This window comes from Gossypium hirsutum, chromosome D13 (genome assembly GCF_007990345.1).
Source record: "Gossypium hirsutum isolate 1008001.06 chromosome D13, Gossypium_hirsutum_v2.1, whole genome shotgun sequence".
Lineage (NCBI taxonomy): Eukaryota > Viridiplantae > Streptophyta > Magnoliopsida > Malvales > Malvaceae > Gossypium > Gossypium hirsutum.
Genome location: NC_053449.1, coordinates 45,463,909 through 45,481,719, shown reverse-complemented (window position 1 = coordinate 45,481,719; position 17,811 = coordinate 45,463,909). Strand labels below are relative to the sequence as shown.

The window sequence follows — 17,811 nt, the reverse complement described above, 5'->3', positions numbered from 1 at the left end:
TGAATTTAAGTTAAAATTTTGAAAGTTCTTAGATTTTTTAACATAATTCATGTTGAACAAATTGTTGAATTAGGGGTTTGATTGATAGAATTTCTAGTTAGAATTGAAAAAAGGATTAAATTGTAAAGTAAGCTATAAGTTTTGTGTTAGAAGGACTAAATTTAAAGAAATTTGAAATTAGGGTTTATTCATGAATATTAGATAATTAAGTTGAATTTGGTAGGAAATTGAGTAGAAATAAAGTATGAATTGAGATAGAAGAGTAAGTGAATTTAATTAAGACCAAATTGAAATTAAGGTAGAAATTGAATAGAAATTCAATTATTTAATATAAATTAGTATTGTATTAATAGTGTAAATTATTTTAATTTTCGTAGCTAGCAAAGAACTAGAGGCATCGGCACAGAAGGGAAAAGAGAAGATTATCGAGGACTAACCGAGAAAATTCGGGTTTGTATTACTATAATTCAAATTATTTACTATTAAATGTTATATTTAAGTTATGTAGTTGGTAAGTAAATTATGAGGTAAGTTTATTATTAAATTATATGAAATTGAGTTACATAATTAATATGTATTGAAATTGAATTGCATGTGGATTGAAATGGGAAATGTATTGAGTTGAATTGTATGTTGAATTGAAAGTGAATTTGATATGAAAGTGAAATTGAATTGAGAATTGGAATACCCTATTAACTAGTCGGACTAAGTTGGATATAGTTGGCATGCCATAGGATTGGAAGAGTTTAGTGATTCTTTGGCTTTGCCGATGAGGCACTGGGTGCCGTTCTAGTGTGTTTGGTTGGATCATTCTGGTGTGTTTGGGTGGATCATTCTGGTGTGTTTGGTTGGAATCCGAGTATCCACCAAGGTCCGAACCTTGTTAATAGGGTTGAATAAATGAAATGAGAAAATCGAATGAATTTGATCAATTGAATTATTGAAAGTATGAGAAAGTGGAATTATGAATTGAAATGTGAATTGAAACTGAGATATGAGATTGAAAGCGTGAACCAAAGGTTCATGATTTGATTAAAGATTTACCATTTGATGAAAGACTATTGTTGAGATATGAAATTAAAGTATAAATTAGCACATATGACTTGTATTGTTACATGTTTGATGTCTATTATTTATTATAGTTTTTATAATTTGAATTATGGTAATACCACTGAGTATAGACATACTCGGCGTACGGTTGTTACCGTGTGCAGGTCAGTAGACGTCAAAGGTCCCGATTTAGCATCTAGATCAATCTAGGCTTCAGCATAAACTTGGTGATGTAATTTTCTCTTTTGGTAAAAGTGGCATGTACTTAGGAGTTGTAAAGGTCATTTAAATATGTATTGTGATTTTGGTTGTAAAGAGTTGTTTACAATGTTTAAATGGTTAAATGAAATGGTAAGAAAATTGATAAAATGCTTTAGTACTTTGGCACCAAGTTAAGTAGAAAGTTGAATGAAGTTTATTAATTAATTTTGTTTGATATTATGAAGGTTCATAGGTTAAATTGTTAAATCGATGTTGTAGGCATAATTAAGTAGGTTGAATATGGAAATTGTATGAATTGTGATATTGGTTTTGAATTGGTTGCGGTTTGAAAATTGCAGGAAAGGTTAGATGTTTATAAAGGGGTTATATTGAGTTAAAAATAAAAATTTACGAAAAATTTTCGGAGTACTCGAACAAGTCCCGTTCCATTTTTAATACATGTTTTGGGCCTTGAGGATCCATTATAGGGATTAATGATTAAATTATACTATGTTATTTTATTTGTGAATTATTCGTAAATTTTCTGATATGTCCGGTAATGCTCCGTAACTTTGTTTCGGTGTCGGTTTAAGGTTAGGGGGTGTTACATGTTGCCTCGTCAAGCAGCCTCAGCTAGATCAAGTGGTACCTTAGATGCCCAATAATGCCATATGAGGGCGTAAGTTTAAACCAGAGCAGGCGTAAATGTTCACATTTCCTTGGTAGGTGGTTATGTGCCACGCACAATCCATTCTAACTAGGTGCTCTTAGTCTATTGAACTCGTTGTCTCTTAAGCAAACTTAGGCTCTCTGTAGAGTCTGGAGAAAACCTCAACCGTAGACAATACCGAACATTTTAAGGAATCTATTGGTCTTGGAGGACGACATTTCAAATACTTCCCCTCAACAAATTTTGTTACATAAACTTGGGCTAATCTTATTCCCTATAATAGTTGTAACGAGAGTTTGATGGTATTTTAATCTTATTCAAGATCCAAGTAATAGTTGTAACCAGAGTTTGACTTGACCACTCATTGGCACTAATTCCCATTAATGCCGAGATTTCCAAAGCCTTTTTGATGGCTAAAATCTCCGCTAAAATAGTGTTTGCATGCTGCAAAGGTCTCGAGAATAAATATGAGACTTCACCTTTATAATTCCTCAACACCCCCTCCCCTGCAACCTTTTGAGCCAAGATTCTCATTTGTAGTTCCATCTACATTGAATTTGAGAGAACCTTATTCCAAAGGAGACTATTGATATCAGAGGCAACATAGTCACTTGGTTCTTCTCACCATTTGGATTCCACAAAAGGAATTTCTCAAAGTTTGCCTTCACCTAAATCATTGAACGAAGTTTAACTAAGAATCATAAATCCTCCATAGAAGATTTTTTCCTATAAAAAAAACCAAGTCATTTCTTTTAAGCCATAGAGATCAAGTTGTTGTAGCATAAAAAATAATCCACCAACTCCTACAAATCCCAAATAAGTTTATAGGAAAAACATAAATAAAAAACTGAATGAATGTCATTTGACTTCTTTTATATTAAGCCCCGCCAAGTGAATTTTTTCCTAAAAGTTGGATAAACCACTGAACAAACAAGTAAGTTGCATTTTCATCGTAACCTTGCACCACAAACAAAGTCGATAATTGACTTTAAAGAAATTCCTCTTTAGAGGTGAAGGTCCATTGTTGTGAGTCGATTGATACCTAGCATCCATAGGAAGCATTTTATTAACAAAGATTGAAATCATGATCATTCTGGAAATCGACCCTCAAATTTCTTAATACCTTGTTCTAATATGAAGTACCTTTGATTAATACCTTGTTTCATATTGATATAATCCAACATGATTGACCTTTAATGCAATGAAGAAAAAAAATCAAAATCATCATCTTAACATAATTTACTAATCCTTTCCTTACAAATTGACTCCAATTTTTTTCTTGAACACATCATATATAAAATTTGTAGCACCATAGCAAACTTTGAAAGAAAAAAAATTTAACATCAATTCTTAATCCTATTGTACTCCATGTTAGAAGCTCTATTATTTCCAAACCCACATTCAATCAACCAAAAGGATAAGTTCAAAAAAAAAATAGGCATATGGGGAAGTTACCTCTAGTTGTTACTGAAAAATAAAACATCCTCAATGTTCGTTTCATCCTTACTCTAATTATGATCCTCTAAAGGCCTTTTAGATGGGGAAGTTACCTCTAGTAATTAAGTCATTTATCACAAAGACAAACAACCTGTGATCAGGATTACTTTTAATCTATCATGTAATGCTAATTAGAGGATATCATTTACCCATGTCTCAGGCTATGAATTTGACTGTTGTGAATGATGCTAACGCACCAATTTTTGCTTCATTATCTATTTGAACTCAGGCTTTTAATGTAACGCCCTCAACCCGATCCGATTCACCGGATATCAAGTGTTACCATACAAATACAGACACAAATTTAGACTATTATTACATACCACAATTATTTACTAATTCTATTGATCGCATAAACAACAATGGCATATACAAAGATAAGTAGAGTAACTTAATTACAAAAATTATCATCTACTATCATAACTATTACATTTATCCTAAGTATAGACTTCTACGTAGTACTACTGAATCTTAATCACGGCCAAGAATGCTTTGTATGCATAATAACCCGATACGCTACTTCATAGGTGTAGTCTTGGCACCATCCCTTTTGGTGCAGTCTTACATCATCCAGCCTAAAGCATAACACACAAAGATAAGTTCATAAGAACCTAGTGAGAAAAACACCATTTACCTTAGTAATACTTGCACAACGTAGCTGATGAATCATAATGACGATCTTGCCATTCTTAACACTTAACGTTACTTCTGGCAAATACTTCCTTGATTTTTGATCTTTTAAAGATGCTAGTAACCATACTTACTCTGAACTCATCTGTTTCCCATCGATGATTTCGATTCTTTACTTATATCCTTCAATCAGAACATTCACATATCCTAACCAATTTCCTCTTCAGAGATTCATACAACTCAAAATATCATTACATGTGTAAACTCAACCCAAAACCAATGCACAATCACCTATCATGAATGAACACAAACACAGTTGGTGGATACAATCTTCAAACATATATATACAAACCTTTAACCAAAATCATCTTTTCAATATTATATCATTTCTTCTTTGTATCTTTTCAATTCACTAACTTCAGTCAAATCTTAGCCTTATATAGTACTTACCATGTAACTTATAGATTTCTGATACCATACTACTTTTACTTTGTAATTTAAAGAATCATATAGAACACCCCATAGAGCTTCCAAATCAGGCTATGCCATAAAGGCAGTTAAACAGAGTTCACCACAAAGGCTATTCTTTCAGAGTTCACCATAAAGACCATCCTTTTAGAGTTCACCATAAAGGTTATCCTTTCGGAGTTTGCGATAAAGGTCATCCTTTCAGAGCTCGCCACAAAGGCTATTAAAATGCCATCTAGACATTTCAAGATGTCGTGTTTGCTATATGGATCTGCCTAAACTCACATCACGTGAGGTTTGCCCATCATCGTTTCGGGACATGCAAAGAACCCTCGACGAAATACGCCGTCTTTTGTTCTTTTTTTCAGAGATTGCCATGGCATGGAATTTTCTATTAGAGATCAATATCAAAGTTTGTGTTTTTTGTGCCAACGAACTTCATCGAACATCACCACAATGACTAGATATAGACTCATTTTACAGACTCTCCATGCACTAACACAATCTAAGCCTAACATTTTAATTCACTAACATACACCCAACAGAACATACAATTCATAGCATACATTCCAGACATATATATACAACCATACTTTAACATTTCAATACTCATACACTAATCATCACATACTTGAGTTTGTCAGATTCACTACCCATATATATACTATAATTTTCATAGTTTTATATTCATAGTTCAAACAATTTCCTACAGGTATTTTCTTGATATGAACAGTAGACATGCAAGAGTTAGCATACAACTCAACTAACACTCACTTACAACTGCTCTACTCTAACCCAAACATCCATCAAGCAAATTAGCAACAAACACTGCTACAGAACACAGAAACACCCTTAAAACTTATTCACATACATTTTATCATCATCACTAACATTGGAAATCCCATGCAAAGCCGTATATCTTTATCTTACTGTTCAATCACTTCTAACAAACGTACATGCAAAGACAAATTACTTACCCAGATATGTATTTACTGATGAGATCCAAAATTACAGCTTCTAGCTTAAAAAAGAAATAAATGTTTTGGTTCCAAAAGAATCAAATAGCAGTAATTTAGAAGAAGGAAGAAGAAGAACAACCCTCTCTCTTTAATCTCAAACACATATATAAATAATCAAATTTTACTTATAAGAGCTCAATATGTGTCACCTGAATTCAAAGCTTGTCTTTCATAATGGCCTATAGAATCTGAGAATGAAATAATTGAAAATCCAATATTTTAAATTATACAATCTAGTTGACTCCTAACTAGATTAACCTTATATAAGAACTTGAATAGTACTTCAGACATACAGGCGCACTATATCTCTGGGGTGAACTCATACCATAACTACCTTTTACTTTGTTGTTATCATTTTCCAATTAACATAGTAATCTAGAAAAGAACTATCATTAACTTACACAAAGATTGGAATACGTCCATCCTATGCTAAAAGATATATTTGGGCATACACTACTTCGCCACACAAACTATTTTGAAACTACGCACCATAACCTAGAATCCGCCAAAACTGGGTGTTACATTTACTTACATCAAAGTATACGAGTTTTGCATACATAGTCCATTATCTACTCAGGATTAAGGTATGTCACACTATGAAAGTCAAAAATGAGTAAATCCATAGACGAATTCAGGATCTATTCTACTTGGGTCTTGTCTGATGTACTATCAGTCCAATTAGTAACATCCATGTCTCTCTTCTGGGAGTCATCTGCTTCGATGCCCAAGACAAATCATATCCCTAATTGGACTTGATAGATGACATAATATTCTTTCAATCAGTTTTTTCATTTCTTATAAGACTAAGGACATCATTAAGTTCATCTACTAATATAAGTTGTCTTTCTGTATTACGATTCAACAATGTAATATCGTTTAGTATTAGTTAATCATTAGATAACCAGTGAGCTAATATTTGCTTTCATTTTTCTTTGCATGCAAAAACAACATGAGGACAATATACAAATGGTATTAGTGTAATTCATAAATAATGTTATTAAACCAATCTATTCAAATAAATTAAAAGTGTACATAGAAGAAAATACTACATTTAGGGCACTAGATCCAACACATAATTCTCCAATGAAGCCATTATGATTTTAATATCTCAAAATGTCATCCATAACGACCACAATCCTACCGTGTCCCAATGAACATACTAAACACATTTGGAAATAACAATCTTTCTATTGGTTCGGAAATAACTCAAAACTTTCCTAAACTTTGAAAATAAGATTTTGTAGTAACTCACCATGATGGTGATTCCTATCAATACAATATTCAAATTTTGAATGGTGACTTTAATAGAGTTATAATGGTGATTCTAATACAATACTTACAGTATTAAAATTTTGTAAATGCAAATGAATGGTGATTCTAATATAGTTATCATGGTGATTCCAATACAATACTAAAATTTTATAAATGCAAATGGATGGTGATTCAATATAGTTACCATGATGATTTCAATACAATACTAAAATTTTGCAAAGAAATGATATTTCCAATACAATAGTAAGATTTTGTAAATGCAAATGAATAATGATTCTAATACAATTACCATGATGATTCCAATACAATACTAAAATTTTGTACCCAATATAGTTACCATGGTTATGCTAATACAGTACTAAGATTTTGAATGAAAAGCCTGCAAATGAATGGTGGTTCCAATACAGTGTACTTAGCCACCAAAAGGTTAAGATTTTGTAACTGAATGGTGATGATTCCAATACAATAGACCTAGCCACCAAAAGGTTATGACTTTTCTGAAACGATGTTTTGTGTTATTATCTTTTTTGAAACGAAACTTAGTCACCTTTTCGTGGTGTGTGTATATATGCCTCAGATTCAAGTGCAAAAATATACAATAAAAACTTTTTTTTCCTTTTGAGTGATTTTTGAAATTATTCAATTTTAAAGGTGCAATTATTCAATTCAATATTTAGGTACAAAAATATATAATACAAACTTTTAATTTCTTGTATTGTTAATTCAAAGGTGCAATTATTCCATTCAAACGTATTAGAAGAATTGTTCTGGTCAAGAAAAAGACATTGTATTATATCTTGCGAATAATATTTCTTAATCGTGTTGTATCTTGAAAATATTTTATTTTTATTGTTCTACACATGGTGGGAAAATAGCTATTATTGAAAAAAATTGTGTCTTGCCTTTGATTTTTTAAGATATTAATATAAATATTATCATCTACATACATTAAATTATTTAAAGTCACATGATTTATTTTATAATAGTTATAAACATTACCATCTAGAAACATTAAATTATTTAAATTTACTTAAAATTTGATAGGTTTCTGGTTGTTTAGGTTATAAGTAATTTTATAAAATAAGTAAACTTGTGCATTGTAGAAATAAGAAAACTAATATGTAAACTAGAAAGTTAAATTTCTTACGTGATATGATAAACGTGTATCTGAAATTCTTCATTGTTTAAGTCTAGTGCATGGGCTAGGCTGGGTTCAATTAAAATTTTAGGTTCGTTTTTTGGGTCAGGCCCAAAAATGGGCCTAAAATTTTGCACAAGCCTGACCCGACCTGCCTATATTAATTTTTATATTATTTTTATATAATTTTAAAATATGTATAATACATCAAAAATACTAAAAACACCAAAATAAATATTTCCTAACAAATTGAAAATAAATTTTAAAAAATATGTATACTTAAATAACACTAAGATAGATACAACTTAACAAGCAAATGCCTCTAAAATAATAACAAAATTAACAAATGTCTTTAAAATAATAATAAAATTAACAATAAAATAAATTTTATACAATATTCAAACAATAACAACAAAATAGTAGCAATATAATAGTAAAATGATAGCAAAATAGGGAGAAAAAAATAAGAAAATAATATTTAAAAAATAATTTTTTTTGTCATTTAGTGAATTCGGGTCGGGTTTGGTCTAAAAATGTCTTACCTGAGGCCAGACTGTTTTTTAAACAAGCTTTAGTTTTTTCAAGCCCAAATTTTCGAGCTTATATTTTTACCTAAACCCTGCCATATTTCGGCCGAGCCAGGTGACCCGACCCACGAACAGGTGTATTTAACTCTTATGATTCATTGTTTTACTTTTCTGCACACTAACGTTTATGTTAAGTTTCGCTTTTGGAACCTTTTCATACAACAAGAAAGAAAAAAGATAAATATTCCAATAGTAGAAATCAACGTGTTGTTGGTCGAACGTTTTTTGGTTGGTATTCGCGCATCATTTGCGATCCATCGCCCGACCTTGCCTTTATATTGGCTTAATTTACAATTTATAGTCTTTAAAGTATACATTTTTTTTTGGGCCTTCAACTTTTTCTTCCTCTCATATTAGGATCTCACGTTGTCAGTATTCCCAGATCAGTCTTTATGCTGTTAAAGGAACATGGCTGAATCATCCACGGCAGGTCATGCGAAGGCATCATCATTTGAAAAGCTTTAAAATAATTCTTAAAAATTCTTAAATTTGGTAAAAGAATATCTACAAATTACTAAATTTTTAAAAAGTTTTAAAATTATTTATTATGAATATAAAAATTAAATTTATTATTATTTTTTTTTGAAAATATTTATGTATTTTATATATTTCTTTGATTTTTTTTCAAATTAGGATCAAATTGAGAATGTTTATAAATTTTGTGGGTAATTTTTTAATTTTATGGCTAAATTGATATAATTTTAAAAGATGAGGGCTAAATTTATTATAATATCAATATTTTGAACTACCACATCAGCTTGCCGTTTATGATTTTAGCAGGAGTGGCCAAAATAACAGGATTATGTAACGTGAGTGCTTAAATTGCAAAAAAAAATATTTTAAAAGGATAATATGAAAATTTTTAATAGTTGACTATCTATATAGTTTATATTCTAAAAAAATAATTTATTGGAAGAATAGATTTGTTTAAAAAAGTTGTGAAGAAGCGAACGGACAAAAAAAAAAAAAAAGCGTAGTGGAAAAGATAGAGAAGTTGGGTGCGGAAAACTGTGGGAAGGCAACGATAAAATTGATTGTATTTGTGAATGTTGATTTGCTTTCACAGATAGAATGGTGAATTGATTCCGATAGTCACGCAACTTACTTCGTAATTTGAGTTCACTAAAACTTTAAAGTGAGGTCAATGTTAGTTTAAAATTTGAAATGTATTTCCACCAACTTTACAACTCATTCAGGATATGTTTCAATATGTAAGTTCGGTGTAACTAATAAAAAGAAGCATATCATTGGTGAGAGGAAACCTAATTTTAGATGATAACTATCTCTTTCCCATTAAAAATTACAATTAATACCTGGTTTTAATTTGGATGATTAAATAAAACCCATTTTATATTAACCATAAAATGTTACCAGCATTTAAGGGTTCGAATGGGTAAATTTTGGAAATTGATTTTATCCATTCACATTTTCTTACACAAAACTTTAAATGTTACATTGGTATTGTATTTTGTATTTCAATGTGAAGTTTTAAAACTGCTGCTCCAAAATAAGTTAAGTGTTTGGAAGGTGTAATAGAGATGTTGGCACTAAACCGTAAGCCATGAATAAATTGAATACAAATAAATTGTTACGTCATTCGGTTTTTTTATATTTGTGAAGCCTACCTTAGTTGGAAATATTTTCTCTCTTCAACAATTACAACAAGTGATTCTAATCTATCACACAGTTCATGACCATTTATCTCACATTTACACATTGAAGATCGATACTCTCACCACTAAGTTCACCCCTATGAACTCAAAAAATAAAATCACAACATAGACAGTTTTAATATCAAATTGCACTTTCAAAATAATTTCTTACTTGAACAAGTTGAGTGCTTAAACTCTTTGTACAATAACTTATACAATTACTAGTCTCATATTTTTCAACACAATGCCATGAAAATTAATATAATTAAAAACCAATTATAGTTAAGTGGGAATTTATTCTCAAAAGCCTCTTGATCACAAAAATAAATTTAAATCCAAATTACAGGTTTGTATTGTGATTTGAGTTATGAGGTAGCAAGCTAGAGTTTGGTTAAATAAAACATTTTTGCAATGTAATCTTGGCAGTTGAATTAATGAATGAATTGCGGTATGTACATTAATGAATATCATTATTTACATACGTCATTCATGAATCCTAAAATATAAAGTATTTTAAGAAAAATACAACGTTTTACTTTTTTAACCTATATGTTTTAAAGAATCAAATTATGTTTTTATAAATTTGTTAGTTTTGATTCATAAAACTAATCACATTTAAGATAATTTTTTATATTATTCCTTAATTCATTTGTGCCGGAAAATAAAATAAATTTTTTAAATAATATCTTTTAAGTTATACCATCCTTAACGGTTTTTCGTATAAGTAAATATTGTCTCATTGACTACGTAAGGTTTAATTGATATTAAGTTACGGACAAATTATAATGCAAGAAGATAACTTATATTAGTAGGTCATCTCAATTGTCCATAGTCCATAGAATCAGATTGAGCAAATATTTCAATTAATAGCAGACTATTATGTCGTCTACAGATCCAATTGGGGGAGATAGTTTGTCTTAGCTATTGGAGTAGGATTGACTCCCAGAGAAAAAGACATAAATGTGATTTTCTGGACTGACAATACATTAGACACGACCCGAGTTGAATCAATCCTAAATCCATTTATAGATTTATTTACTTGTGAAGTTCATAGTGTACGTGACTTAAATCCTAAATGAATGACCATAAGTGTGTAACTCATGTGTTTTAATATATTGGAACGTGTGCTCTCATGGTAACATGACATCACTTGCAATAATGAAATTCGTAGCTCAAATCAAGAGTAAATGATATATTCTTATTGGCATTGTATGAATTATGAAAATTGAATCTAGTTAAGGGTCATTTATTTGGGATAAATTATTTTATCATTAGTATAAATAATAATCATTTATAATAATTTTCATTCTTACATGACCACAGGACCAGAGTTTATTACATGGTTGTGCGAATGATTCATTTATAATAAACATACGGTTTAAACACCAAGTTGAATATAGAACAAATGAGGTTTTTACAACTTCAAACAAGTGAAGCAAGCTTTATTGAAAATGACCAAAAAAATACAAGAATTTATGTCATAGTTATCAATATCGTACATGTGTTTGAACTTTCTAATTGGTATATAAGTTTGACCCTGAACCAACGCCAAGATATAAGTTATATTAGTAAAAGTAAATAACAAGAACTTGAAAACGTCTTAAACACTTTAAAATCATTATGTACCAGTCTGTAATAGAGTTTGAAGTTATTTTATTTTTCGTTTATTAGATTTTTAAATCAATTTCAATTATTATCATCTATAATTATACTTAAAAATAAAATATTATCATTAAATTAAGTTTTTAAATACAACTAACTATAAGTTATTAGATTCTTAAAATATTTTTATATTCGTTTTCCTATTTGGCGTGTAAAAATTTTGGATATTAAATATTTATAACTTTTAATTTTATATTTTCATACGGATATATAAATTTTGTATACAATATAATATAATATAAGAGTGAGTATTGGATACACCGGCAGAACAATCTATTCTTTTTTTTAAAAATATTTTACTATACCCTATAGGGCACATCAGCTTCCTGATTTTATTTGTGAAGTCTAAAAACTTCACTCCAATAGTATACCAAATAACTTCCAATAATATAATGCCAACAATCTCTTGGCTTTATGGCATGAGAGTTTGGGTTTGATCCCAAGCAACCCTATTTCGCATCCCCAATTATAAAAAATATATATAATTACTATTTTTTAAGTGTACAACATGTTAATATTTGAATGTATGTCAGCAGTATCTATAAAATCTTTTATTTATCACTTTAATCAAAACTTTATTTTAATATATATATTTAAATTTGATTACACAAATTGTTTCTATATATTAATAATATGATTGATTTAATTAATGTTACAAGTCAACTCAATACTAATTCAAAAAAAAAAAGTGATTTAATATTTTTAAATCAAATATTTATCTATTTAAATTGTTATTATTGTTACTTTCATACCTTATGTTTCATTATTTATTTATAATACTTTTAAACACGTATAGTTGCTGGAATTACTTTATGAAATTTATAAGAGTAGAATAATGGGAAGTCTAAGCAAATTTTATTGATAGAAAAGATGATCAAGCAAAACATGAGGGTACAATTAAGAATACAACTGCTAAACAAACACAAAGAACCGAGATAACACCACACAGCAAACACTGCATAAAAGATGAAGACCAGAAGAATAGAAGCACCGTGGTTGATCACTCTCACCAACATATAATATATTAATGCTAAGATACAAACAGCAGCTCTTCTTAATCACATAGTTTCCTTTTGCTGATTCTCTCTCGCTATCAGCTCCCTGTCATCAATCGCACAAGCCCAACAAAAAGAAGTCAACTCAAGCCAGCAAAGGGATTATACTATTTTCGGATATAAATTACGGTAATAGATGCAGTTTCGGTTGCATCACGTTGAGGTTGTGTATATATAATAAATATTACCCATATCTATTACATTTAATAGTATTGGTTATAATTGAAAGACACGACATGGCAACGGGAATGCTGCATTACGAGAAATATAATAATAATGAATTTAAGAGTTATGCGTGGAAAATAACCGAAGAGCGGAAGTGAGTTTGGCAGCCTGGTCGAGGTCGTGGTTTTCTCTTGCTTTCAAGATTTGTAACATGAAAGCAAGGCGGAGTTGTGTGCTCATACTCTGCTGCATTATGATGTTAGTCTCCTTCCGAAGCAATTCGCATTCGGATTCAACGGCTTCAAATTTTTCTCGTACTTGTCTTTGCCCTTCTTTGATCTTCCCTTGTTCCCTACTTATTTCTTGCATATCTGATCGTAGTCTTTTCATGCGCTTCCGAATGTTTTTGGACTTTCGTCTCTGCCCAAAAATCCATGTTAATAAACTCTACTCATTTCTATGTGGATAGTCTAATAGTTTAAAATAAATAGATCTATTAGGATAATTACTATCATCGGCCCAAAACCTGAATAGGTTTGGGTCTGATTTTAGTGAGCTCACAGGCCAAGCTTACAAGTCGAGTTTGCTCTCCTGCGAAGTTACATGTGCATAAAACCGTATAAACACGTGTTGAGTCTAAAGTAGAATACGTGTCTATATGCATGAAGCCTACCTAACATGTTATGTCAATGAACAATATCAATATCACATAAATATACAGATACCATTACCTGAGGAAAATAGAGAAAAACACTCAACAAGATCTACAATATATGTTGTAACTTGTATATATTTCTTATCCATTTTTGAATGCGACTAAGACACCCTTTGAATGGGTAGTGATTGTGGTGCGGTGGAACCTTTTTCCTCGTAGTTATAACAATTAATCTTATCACTGCCGTTGTTTTTAACTTTACTAGAAATAAATGCACCGCACATCCAAAGACACCCTAACAAGACAAGATAACTGAGAACTTTATATACCTGTAGATGATTTCTGAGGGAAGAGCGAGAATGGAGTTTATTAAAGGGAAGGGCAAGGGGAGATCTGCATCGGCTAAGATTCATGGGGTTCATCGCTACTAACTTGTCCTCCTTACTGCTGATGTGATGACACCTTTCCTCCCAAGTTATTATAAATACTTAAGTAGCTGACGATACCAAAAGATATCGCCCGAGATAGAGTTATGTGTCTCTCGAAACCTAGGTTGATTGGTCAAAGTCGAGCGATTCGTTAATAGTTGTCCGAACATATGTTGTTATTCTCATTCGGATGATCCGGTTTGTTCTCATTTTATTCAATTATTATTTTTTCTTTCGAAATAAAGATAATGTTATTTTACCCCAATTTCAAAAATATTGTGCACCGAAATTAGATACACACCATATAAATAATACAGTCACAACAAGTATAAACAAAATTGATATAATAAAAGATGGTTTGGTTGGTATTAAAAATCATAAATATTTTAAGTTAAATACAGTATGATTATTAGAAGATTTTTATATAATACTAACTATAGAAAATCCTTCTAGAGAATAGATACCATATTTCAATATTATAGAATGGAGGATATCTATTTCAGCGTAAGATCACCGGCGATGATGCTCCTATCCAAAGCCAAAAAAGGAAAAACAATAGAGAAGAGGAGAAAAGGAAACAAGGCTGATGGAGGAGGAAGAAGGTGGGCTGAATGTTAAAAATTAAAATGTATAAAATGGCGGTTAGGATTTGGGCGCTATACCTTCTTCTGATTCTCCCACTCTTCTTCTCTAGACTTCAACGTTTCAATATTGTATCTGCTGCAGTTAAGCCGGAAGGAACCAAAATTCTTGAGATTTTTTTTGTTTTTGGAAAGCTTTCAAAGACATATATATTTATTTCTTTATAAATTGTTATGGATAGAAATCCTTCTTCTTATGATGTTTTAAATATTCAATTGGGCAGTTGAGACTTAATTAGTATTGTTGTTGCTCACATAGAAGATGAATGAAGAAACAAAAAGACAGAAGTAAGAAAATGGCTAATTATAATTTAGTAAGAACATAAGGAGTGTTATATAGTGGGCCAAGAACCAAACTGGGAATGAATAATAAACTTGGGGAAGAAGGCGGAAGAGAGGACGGTGAGGTGCTAAATCCCTGTCCTTTTCAATAAAAGGATTAAGGACGTCCACTCTCACGCACTTCTAGAAGTTAAAATCCTGGTGTGAATTGCAGGGAATTCTCTAAATTTTAGATAATTATAAAAATAATTCACTTTTTTTTATTAGGTAGGTAAATAACTTGAAATGAATAGCGAAAGTCAGAGGAGTTAAAAGACATTGGCGCCACCAATATGCTACGTCAACAATTAGGGTTAAAAAATTCAATTTTTCTAGTGGAGTCATAGATAATGGCGCCACATGTTTAAATACCAAAGAAATATTAGTATTTTTCAATAATTAGGGGGCTAAAAAATAAATAATGGTGGTGGAGATATAGAGAATGGCATCACCACTGTAATGTGTCCCTTTTTTTAATTTAAAAAAAATAGTGTTTTATTTGGTGGAGTCATAGAATGGAGCCACCAGTGTCATGTGTCAATTTTTTTAAATGTGTTTTTTAATTTAAAATTAAAATCGATATTTTATTTGGTTGAGCCATTCTATTTGGCGTAATCAAATGCCTATATATAATCCCAATGGCAGTTCAATTTAAGTTGAAGAATTTTTTTTAATATTATTATGTTAGAGGTGACCAATATGCTTTTGCATGGTGAGTAACAGTAGGGTATCGTATAGCCAGTGGCGAAGCCACGTCGAGGCCTAGGGGGGCTATGGCCCCCTAAAGTTTAATTTTTTTCAATTTAGTCTTTTGTAAATTTACACTATGACCCTCCCAAAATATAAGTAAGCCCTCCCAATCTTTAAGATTTTTGCAATTTTCTCCTTTGTATATATATTATATCCCTCCTAAAAATATAAGTAGGTCCCTCTAATATTTTTATAGGATTAAAAATAATATTAAAAAAATATTCTTGATAAAAACAAAGCTTTGTCAAGCGACAAAACACAGGGCAAATAACATGGTTGGTTGTTTGGTACTACTGCATTCCTGGGTGTTGTATAGGATGCTATTTCTGGCAACTGTTAGGCACCAATAATATATATGGCCACTTGTAAATAGGTAAAGACAAAATTATACTTAACATTTAACGACTCATAAGTGTGGATATATAATATTTTATGGATTAAATGCTAACGTGTTTGTTCCGGTTTCAAATGGGAATCATCTCCGAGAATTGGCGCGAGCAAGACACTAATTATTTACCACCAGATGATAGAGGCGTTTGCTGGAGAGAAAGTAATATATTATTTTAATTAACATTGATTTAACTTATTTAATTGCAACATGTTACTTGACTCATTTAAATAACCCATTCTATTATATTGTGCAGTTACTGTGGATGTTGTATTTCGCACCAAATGTTGCGACCTTTATTCCATAGTGGGTTCGCGTCAAAGCAAATATGTGGTGCATTAACATGTTGGTGTTGAATTTTTCAATCGTTGAGTAGTACAACGCCGATCAGCTTATGCAACTATTTGGATACAAACATTTTGTGTCGGGCATTCCACAACAATTTGATGATGTCCATTGTAAGACCAAAAGGGGAAATGATAGAGTGGATTGGGCTGTGGAACATCAGTGTTATATAGCACTATGAAATGTCTGATACAAGAGGCATCCTAGGATGCACTCCTATATGTTTGACTTCAGTCCCTTATAGGAATACATATAATGGTACATGGCCCGATGGCACCCTTTTTTATATGCTAGACAACTCATGGTAGTACTGGATCATGACTACAAACGAGAAAGTCAACCTGTGGCGAAGCTCGACTCGTATGACCAACATCCGAACACACACACTTCATCGAACCAAAGGGTTGATGCTTTTGGGTAGGGGTCCCAGAGCAATGCATATTACTTGGAGATGGGTGGTTGTAGTTCAACTTACCAACAACCATAATCACCAATAATGTTTGATGCGTTTGGATCGACACATGTTGATGATACTATGTACTCCATCCCACCTTAGCCCACATTCATTCCAGCGTCAGATCTTCCTAATGTGTACAATACACGCAAAATTCACACCATCAAAGGAGACTTGTAAATCGCTACACCCCGAATGACGATACCACTCCTAATTCATTCCAATTTTGATACCTGTAAATTTCAATTGTTATATCATATTTGTTTAATTGATTTATAATTCCACAACTTATGTATTTTTTTGTATAACTTATAATATCGTGTTAAAGTATTAAAAGTTGTATATGTGTTTATAATTGATTAAAAATATAAGTTAATTTTAAATAAAAACTTAACACTAAAGACTTTAGCTAAAATTAAACATTAATAGTTTTGAATTAAACTTAGAGAAAATATCATTTTCAAATTATCAACCATGATTACAAATTTCATTTCCATAAAACCATAAAAACATTAGGTACATAATTTAATTTCCTCCAAACCGTGAAGATTGGCCAGTATGAACGTTTCGATAAGGACACTTGCTCCAATTGTGGTCGGCTATTTTGCATATGGTGCAACGCTTTGGTTCGAGCTCTTCTCTAATATCCATGTCACATGAATCCTCATCGTGGTTGGTCAACCTTTGAGTTTCCTATGTAGTGACTTGTCTGACAATATCTCGAACGCAGGCAGGGGCAATTCCCATGTCAATACATCCCACA

The 17,811-nt window shown here is 31.1% G+C and overlaps 1 protein-coding gene across 1 annotated transcript; it reads right to left on the bottom strand.

The window, feature by feature from the left end:
• Positions 1-12,679: 12,679 nt before the first annotated feature.
• Positions 12,680-14,328, bottom strand: LOC107895138 (uncharacterized). The gene is made up of 3 exons (XM_016820377.2): positions 14,051-14,328; positions 13,209-13,486; positions 12,680-12,947 (listed from the first exon to the last, which is right to left on the bottom strand). Exons 1-3 carry the CDS (start codon positions 14,141-14,143, stop codon positions 12,905-12,907), a joined length of 414 nt encoding a protein of 137 aa, XP_016675866.2. The 5' UTR covers positions 14,144-14,328; the 3' UTR covers positions 12,680-12,904.
• Between the last annotated feature and the right edge of the window lie 3,483 nt (positions 14,329-17,811).

Bases quoted from the DNA above. Each gene is read 5' to 3' on its own strand.
- LOC107895138 (XM_016820377.2), bottom strand. From the start codon at position 14,143: ATGAACCCCATGAATCTTAGCCGATGCAGATCTCCCCTTGCCCTTCCC. The intron at 13,487-14,050 runs GTATATAAAGTT...ATTTTTGGGCAG, and splicing joins CCCTCAGAAATCATCTACAG to AGACGAAAGTCCAAAAACAT. The intron at 12,948-13,208 runs GTTATTTTCCAC...GATTGATGACAG, and splicing joins AAACTCACTTCCGCTCTTCG to GGAGCTGATAGCGAGAGAGA.